Source organism: Condylura cristata, unplaced genomic scaffold (assembly GCF_000260355.1).
Source record: "Condylura cristata isolate star-nosed mole 26May11 unplaced genomic scaffold, ConCri1.0 scaffold00029, whole genome shotgun sequence".
In the NCBI taxonomy this organism is placed as follows: domain Eukaryota; kingdom Metazoa; phylum Chordata; class Mammalia; order Eulipotyphla; family Talpidae; genus Condylura; species Condylura cristata.
The window spans coordinates 10363008-10371475 of record NW_004567130.1 but is presented as its reverse complement, the minus strand read 5'-3'; the positions used below and the strand labels follow the sequence as shown (position 1 = coordinate 10371475).

General features: G+C 43.5%; 1 protein-coding gene across 2 annotated transcripts in view; it reads left to right on the top strand.

The window, feature by feature from the left end:
- PISD (phosphatidylserine decarboxylase) overlaps nucleotides 1–8468 on the top strand; it is a 36516-nt gene that overhangs the window by 5020 nt on the left and 23028 nt on the right. Inside the window, exons 2-3 of one of the 2 annotated variants that reach the window (XM_012731036.1) lie at nucleotides 2386–2465; nucleotides 6426–6601. In XM_012731036.1, coding sequence (XP_012586490.1) covers nucleotides 2386–2465; nucleotides 6426–6601 — 256 coding nt within the window. The remainder of the gene's footprint in view (nucleotides 1–2385; nucleotides 2466–6425; nucleotides 6602–8468) is intronic. The other variant, XM_012731038.1, reaches the window with a different exon arrangement.

The window sequence follows — 8468 nt, the reverse complement described above, 5'->3', positions numbered from 1 at the left end:
TGTGAAGGGGGGGTCTGTGAAGGAGCAGTGAGGGACCCATCAGGGGTTGCCATTTAGAGAGGTGGAACTGGACTAGCATCTCTAGGGAGAGCATAGGTGAGAAGTAGGAACTGTAGGCCTGGCAATACTTCAAAGTCAGAAGACAAAGGAGAATCCATAAAGGAGACAAAGAAGAGACTAAGAAAAATAGGAAATTAAGGTCCTGGAAGCCAAGTGAGGAATGTGTTTCAAAAAAGGAGAAAAGGGGCCCTCCCTGGTTACTCAACGGATTAAAGAGCAGCACTATGAAGCTGTCGGCAGCCACTGCAGTACAAGTTCAATCCCTAGCCAGGAAGCTGACCCACATGATGTGGCAGACCTCTCCTGTCTTGCTCACTGCTCCCCTCGGCAGTATTTTTCAGTCAGTCCATCTGTTATGTTCCCCACTCTGTCTCTGAAAAATTTGCTGGTGCTTTACTTGCCGGCATAACCACTTATTGATACTGTTCAATTTCCATGGTTGAAGAGGAGACAAGAGAAACTGAGTCAAATAATATTTTCTTAGCACTTGAAGCTATGAAAATAATTTTTTTTTCTTTCTTTTTGGAATGTTTTAAACCTATTTTATCAAAGTTTTTGTGATGAAGGTAGACACAAAAGATATTCAAAAATTCTAGATCAGTTGGGCTTCCATACTTGACACACCAAGATTGGTTTGTGTACTTTTTTATTCCAGGGCAAACCTTTAAAATGTATAATTTCTGCCTCCTGAAATCTTAGATTCCTTAATGAGTCAGGGCTAGGTGTTTACAGGGTGTGTCAGCTCTTCTTTGTATAGAGAGATAGGACTTTGCAGGACACACCAGTGCTGCTGCTAATTGTGATCATACACTTACTTGAGGGAAAAAAATTACCTTTTTATTGTGAAATAGTTTCAGATTTTCAGAAATATTATAAAAGTAGTACATAGGATTATTTTTTAAGATTTATTTACTTATGCATACAAGAACTGGGGTACAGGCCAGAGGTGTGGGAAGGAAAAGGATTCACCAGAGATAGAGTGAGGAACAAAGCAGATGGCCTGACTGAAATATACTGCAGAAGGGAGCAGTGGGCGAGACAGGAGAGGTCCGCTGTGCCATGTGGGTCAGCTCCCTGGCCGGGGATTGAACTTGGTGCTGCAGTGGCTGCTGATAGCATCATAGTGCTGTGCTTACCCCATTGTCCCACCAGGGAGGGCCCACATAGGATTCTTAAATGCACTAAGCCCAGAATCACCAAATGTCAACTATTAGCTTTTTGTCATTCTCTCAATCCCTCCTAGTCCCTTTCTCCTTTTCCTTCTCTCTCATGTATGTATTGTAATAATATATTTTTCTCTGAAACACTTGATGCCTCTGTACTTTTAAAACACTTGATGCCTCTGTACTTTTAACCCTTTCCTTACAGGGACTTTTTCCTTACATAACTATACCACAGTTAACATTGACACAATTCTGTTATCAAATCTATAGACTATTGAGAATTTGCCAAATAATCGACTAATTTTTTTATTTTTTAAGATTTGTTTTACTTATGCATACAGAACTGGGGTACAGACCATAGGTGCAGGGGCGGTGAGAGAATTCACCAGAGGGAGTGGGGAGCAGAACAGGCAGATTTACAAAGTACTTTGCTGAGGGGAACAGCAGGTGGGACAGGAGAGGTCTGCCCTGCCATGTGGATCAGCTCCCTGGCCAGAGATTGAACTTGTATTGAAGGGGCTTTGGCTAGCTTTGTAATGCTGCCCTTTAACCTGTTGTGCCACCAGGGAGGGCCCTGATCCAGTAATTAATTTTAACAACAACAAAAAAATTTTTTTAAAGATTTATTTATGCATACAAGAACTGGGAACAGGCCAGAGATGTTGGGGTGAGTGAATGCACCAGAGACAGTAGGGAGCAGAATAGGCAGATTGACTGAAATATGCTGCTGAGGGGAGTAGTGGACAGAGACAGGAGAGGTCTGCCTCGCCATGTGGGTCAGCTCCCTGGCAGGGGATTGAATCATGCTGCAGTGGCTGCAGATAGCTTCATAGTACAAGTGCTGTGCTTTAACCCATTGCATCACCAGAAAAAAATTTTTTTAAAGATTTATTTATTTATGCATACAGGCCAGAGGTACAGGGGCGGTGAGAGAATTCACCAGAGACAGTAGGGAGCAGAACAGGCAGATGGATGAAGAACACCGCGGGGAGTGAGCGAGACAGGCGAGGTCTGTTGCACCATGTGGGTCGCTTTCAGGGCTGGGGATCAAACTCTCACTGAAGTGACTGCAACTAGCTTGCAGTGCTGCTCTTTAATCCGCTGCACTAGCAGCGAGGGCCCCAGAAAAATGTTTTAATGATTCGTTTTCGCTTGGTTATAGCCTCCTTCACTGTGAAAACACTGCCTTCAACCATTTCTCACAATCCTTGTGGAAGCTGCCTTTCAGAGTCTTTTGCACAAGTAAGTAACAATTAGTGGTGGCTGTGCCTTCATTTGTCCATCAGTAAACATTCCGATGTGAGAATAAAATGCTGCAGTGTGAGAGCCTGCATGTATTGCTGAGTTATAACTGAGCAGTAGCTAGGTATTATCTCCCCCTTTTTACTGACTGTGTGGTGCTCATTGTATGCAAGTACTGTTTGGTGGGAAATTGGTTTCGACTCCTTTTCCATTTCAGATAGTTCTATAGTAACATAATCTTTGGGCATCTTCAGAATAAATTTTCAGTGGTCAAATTGTTGAATCAAAAGGTTTATATATATATATTTTATATATATATATATACTTTATAACTTGACATTTAGATCAGATTGCTCTTCAAAGAGGTCGTCCCAGTTCACACTCAAGAAGTATGTATGCATATATCATTTTCCCGCATATTCACCAACACTGTGGATTATGAACTTTATTTATTTTTCAAAGATTTATTTATGTACCCAAGAACTGGAGTGTAAGCCAGAGGTGCGGGGGAGTTGAGCGGATTCACCAGAGACAGAGTAGGAGCAGAACAGGCAGATGTATTGAAATACACTGCTGAGGGGAGCAGTGGGTGAGACAGGAGAAGTCTGCTGCGCCATGTAGGTCACTTCCCTGGCCAGGGATTGAACTAATGCAGTGGCTGGTGATAGCTTGATAGTGCTTTAACCCCTTTACCACTGGGAGGCCTGGATTATGAACTTTTAAGACCAGCTATTGGAACCCATAAAGAATGTGTGTATTATCTATCTTTATTACCTAATAACCTATTTATCGTGCTGCTATTTTTTTTAAAGATTTATTTATTTACCTTCTGGGGTACAGGCTAAAGTTCTGGGGAGCGGATTCACCAGAGAGAGAATGGGGAGCAGAACAGGCAGATCTATTGAAATACACTGCTAAGGGGAGCAGCAGGCGGGTCAGGAGAGGTCTGACATGCCATATGGGTCACTTCCCTGGTCGGGGATTGAACTCATGCTGTAATGGCTGCCATAGCTTCATATTGTTGTACTTTAGCCCCTTATGCCACCAGGGAGGGCCCCATACAGCTATTTTTAACTGTGTATTAACAGTAACAGTGTAATATAAAATGAGGTGTTTAATGAGAACAAAAACAGAGCAGTTAATAGGAGCCTATCTGGGTGTTTCTTATTTAGTGAGGAGTTGCTTGCTAGAACATGTAGGAATCACAGGAAGGATGGAGAGCCTCAGAATTAGGGCCATACTTTAAGGTCTGTAGAATAGCAATCACTTGTGCTTTTGTGAAATGACAGACCCAGCCAAGTTGGTCAGGGGAGGTACGCCCTCTGCTTACTGCTTCCTGTAAGTCTAAGGAAGCTGGTGAGAATGGAAGACAGAGCTTGTAGCTGGAAGAAGGTGGGCAGGCCAGAAAACATGGATTAGGTTGGGACTAATCAGTCTAGGGTTCTGTCAGTGCTGGGAGGATACCGTAATTCTTCCCTTACCAGATATTTCAGAAAGAGGAAGACAAAGTTTCTTGCCTTTTGACAAGTCTTTTTTGGTCAGAGGTACAATGTCTAGTGTAAGGGTTAAATGGATAGGTTCACGGGGAAGAATTAAAAAGGTGGGAGAGGTGAATGAGGGCCACACTTGCACATTAGTAAAAGAAACAGCAGTAACAAAAATGAGGTGTAGAGATGGTGAGGGAGGAAACAGGACAAGGAAGCCTCTCCTTAGAAGCCAAAAGCAGTACAGCCTTCGGCTTTGCACAGACGATGAGAATTCAGATCTTGAAGTCTTGAATTAATAACAGCTTTATTGTTGTTTCATTTGAATATCATTAAACATACCCTATTAAATAATGCAGTTCACTGGTTTTAAGTATATTCAGTTACAAAACCATCTCTACTAATTTTGGGACATTTCCATTCTCTCCCCCTGGCCCTCTCTTCCCTGCTTCCCCCATAACAACACTTGACTCACTAAGTGATCACTCCGCATTTCTTCCTAAGCCCCCGCCTCTGGCAGCCACGAGTGTACTTCATGTCTCTGTCGGCTTTCCTGTACTGGGCGCGGCATGTAGATGGAATTAGACAGCATGCATCCTTTTGTGACTGACTGTTTTCACGTGTTCAAGGTCATGTTATAACATGTGTCAGTATCTCCTTTTTATTATCAAATATTCTCTCCTGGATATACTGCATGTTGTTTTTCATTCATCAGTTGATGGACATTTGAATTATAGCCCAAAATCCTGTGACTTTTTGGCTATTATCAATAATGCTGGTATTGAAAGTGTATGCTGAAGTTTTTGTGTATATGTGTGTTTTCAATTCTCAGATACATACCTATGAGCAAAATTGTTGGACCATATGACATTTCATGTTTAACAATTTAAGGGACTAACAAACTGGTTTTCAAATTGGCTACCTCAATTTATAATTCCAACACCACCAAGTATGGAGTCATTCATCCTTGCCAGTACTTTTTTTTAGTTTTTAAAGATTTTATTTAATTATGCACACAGAACTGGGGACAGACCAGAGATATGGGGGGTGGGGGTAAGAGGGAGAGTAGGGAACACAAAAGGCATATGTACTGAAATACACTGCTAAGGGGAGCAATGGGCGAGCCAGGAGAGGTCTGTTGCACCATGTGGGTCAGCTCCCTGGCCAGAGATTGAACTCATGCTGCAGTAGCTGCAGAAAGCTTCATAGTGCTGACTTTAACCCCTGTGCCACCAGGGAGGCTCCTTTTTTTTTTTTTTTTAAGGTTTATTTATTTGCGCATACAGAACTGGGGTACAGGCCAGAGGCTCAGGGGCGGTGAGAGGCTTCACCAGAGACAGAGTGGGGAGCAGAACAGGCAGATCTACGAAGTACACTGCTGAGGGGAGCAGCGGGAGGGTCAGGAGAGGTCTGCCGTGCCATGTGGTCACCTCCGGGGCAGGCAGGAATCGAACTCATGCAGAAGTGGCTTTAGCTTCTCAGTGCTGTGCTTTAACCCGCTGCGCCACCAGGGAGGGCCTGGAGGCTCCTTATTTTAATTTGATTACCTCTGTAGAGACCTGATCTTCAAATAAGGTCATAGTCTCAGGTACTACCGGGTTGTTAGGATTTCACCATAACAATTTTGGAGGGACACAGTTTAGTTCTGCCTTTAACAGGTGAGCATCTTTCCATGTGCTTAATGGCCTTTTCTGTATCTTCTTTGGAGAAATATCCAAATCCTTCATAGAGTTTTTAATTGGATCATTATCTTTTTATTGTTGAGTTATAAGAGCTTATGAGAGTTTGTATTTGACAATACTGGGTTCAATCAGAATCGGACCTAGGTTGTAGAAGTGAGATCAGAGTCCTGGGTGTGAAATGGTACCTGGCTTCCAGTCCTGTACCTGTTGGTGGCCAACTGGGCAACCTTGGTTAGTTTCTTGGCACCTTTGTGATTCATGTTTTCATCATACATTCTGGCAGCAGTCGAGGTATATTTTCACAGAAAAGTTGTGTGCCACTTATTTTTTTCCCCAAAATTTATTTATTTATAACTATAAGAACTGGGATGTAGACCGGGGGAGGGTGAGAGGATTCACCAGATACAGTCAGTAGCAGAACAGGTGATCTACTGAAATACACTGCTGAGGGGAGCAGCAGGAAAGGTATGCTATGCCATATGGGTCAGCTCCCAGGCCACGGATTGAACTCAGGCTGTAGTGGCTGTGACTAGCTTGACAGGCTATGTCTTTAACTCCTATACCACCTGGGAGGGCCACCCCTTACTTACTGACACAATTTGGAGACAGAAGCATTTTAGATGTGACTCAAGGTTGTCCTGCCTGTCAGAGCAGATCATGTCAGGTTATAGTCACCTTTCTTGAGAGTTTCTAAGGTGCATTGACATTTCCTGACCTTCCTGTTGGTGCTTGGTTCGTGTGACTCATCCCTGCCCCTTCTCTCCAGCTCAAAATTTATCTATTTTTTCTTACAGATGCCAGAAAAGTACACACTGCCCCTCCTCGAATCTTATTCCGGCTGCGTCCACTGCCCCTTCTGCTTGTGACAGGCAGCAGCTACGTAGGCTACCGGCAGTATGAGAAGTACAGGGAGCAAGAACTGGAGAGGCTGGGATTGGAGATTCCACCCAAACTTGCTGGTCACTGGGAGGTAGGAATAAGAAAGAACCATCTGGAGGTCTCACTCATGCAACTGTCACTTTTGAAATTGCCCCACAGATGAAATGTTTGGAAAAGTAAATTGTACTTTCGTGGAGCTCATGTCTCCAAATGACGTTTGGCCAGCTACAGAAGTACATACCTTTGACATTGAATCAGGCTGTTCTCCTGACTTACCTTTGCGTAGAAATTTTCTGCTGTTGAAATGCTCATAGTTCATGCCTTCTCTCGGGGCCGACATGCTGGCCAACATGCCCTTCTCAGAGCAGGAGCTGGAATGGTTGGACTTTGCGATGTGGACTAGTTCTCACCAGGAACCAGACTGAGATAATCAAATTTCTGTATCATTATTGCTCAAAATGCCCCCCTCATGATGGGGGATGGGCATGATTGAAGAACCGTGCAGGCACAGTGTGTAGCAAGCGGTCTTATTCCTTTGTGCTAGGGACACCACCTAATTTGGAGTAAACATTCGGTAAATGTGAAATTAAATAATAAGATGTAAGTTTTCAATTGATCTTCTTTTCAGTATGAGTTTTTTTTTTCATCACACCATTTTACAAAATTGCAAGAGGATATATTCACCTTTATTTCTGGCTTTTCAGTAAGTTTAACCCTGGAGGGGTGTCCTGACAGCATCTTGCAGATCTGAATCCTGAGGCCTTGGCAGAAAGATTGCTTTGGAATTTGGTAAACTGTGGATGTCCCTTGGCACAAGTTGTCTTTTCCCCAGTGACTAGTTTCATTTGGTTTGCCATCAGGAGGCACTTTGGTGCTGTTTGCTATGTACATGGAAGCACATCTCTTGCCTAGATTACATTAAATTTCAACTCAAGCAAAAACACCTTCAAGTCTGAGAAGAGCTGTGTTCCCTCTAGTTCTGGGGACCCCCGCTTGAGCCAGCAAAAATGGCCTTGGACCACAGCCTCCCAGCCATAGTTTAGGAGTCCTGCTCCCAGCAGGCCTTAGTTATTTGCCTCCATGTTCAGCTTCAGTCATAATGAAAAATAGCCTGAGTAAAAGGGTGAAAGTAGAGACTCTACATTTGGATTGCTGCAATTTGGGTGTTCTCAGGAGCCATAATTCAGCTTATCTGACTCTGGGGTCAGGTCCTGAGGGGAGCCCCAGCCATGTTCCCTAGTAGCTGTGTGGCCTTGGGCATGTCCTTTCCAACTGGCCCTCTGTTTTCTTTCTTATTTTTTTTTAAGTAGTGTTTTGGTTTTGTTTCTAAAGATTTATTTATGCATCCAAGAACTGGGGTATAGACCAGAGGTGTTGGGGGTCAGTGGTGAGAGGATTTAACTAATACAGTGGGGAGAAAACAGGCAGATCTACTAAAATGCACTGCTGAGGGGAGCAGCGGACGAGACAGGAGAGGTCTGCTGCGCCATGTGGGTCAGCTTCCTGACTGGGGATCAAACTCATGTTGCATTGGCTGCTGATAGCTTCGTTGTGCTGAGACTTAACCCCTTCGCCACCAGGGAGGCTCTGGTCCTCTCTTTTCCATCAAATAGCACGTTGAATTGGAATATGTGACTTGATTTTCTTTCGGCTTTAACAGTTTATTTGGGAGTCTTTGTTGACATTGACATTACATGCTATATAGTAAGTTTCCTTCAAAATATTTCCCTGGTTTAAATTTTGATTTAAATCCTCTTCCTTCAATAGAATCAATCCACTGTAAGGATTTCAGTTGAAATCCAACTACCCTGAGATCCGACTACTCTGTGACTGTTTACTGGCTTTTCAAATCCATATGTGACCGTTTCCTATGCAATACCTATCTGCATGCTAATGCGCCAACCTTTTGGCTGCTCAGAACACTTGGGCTTTCTTCCTTCCTTCCTTCCTTCCTTCCT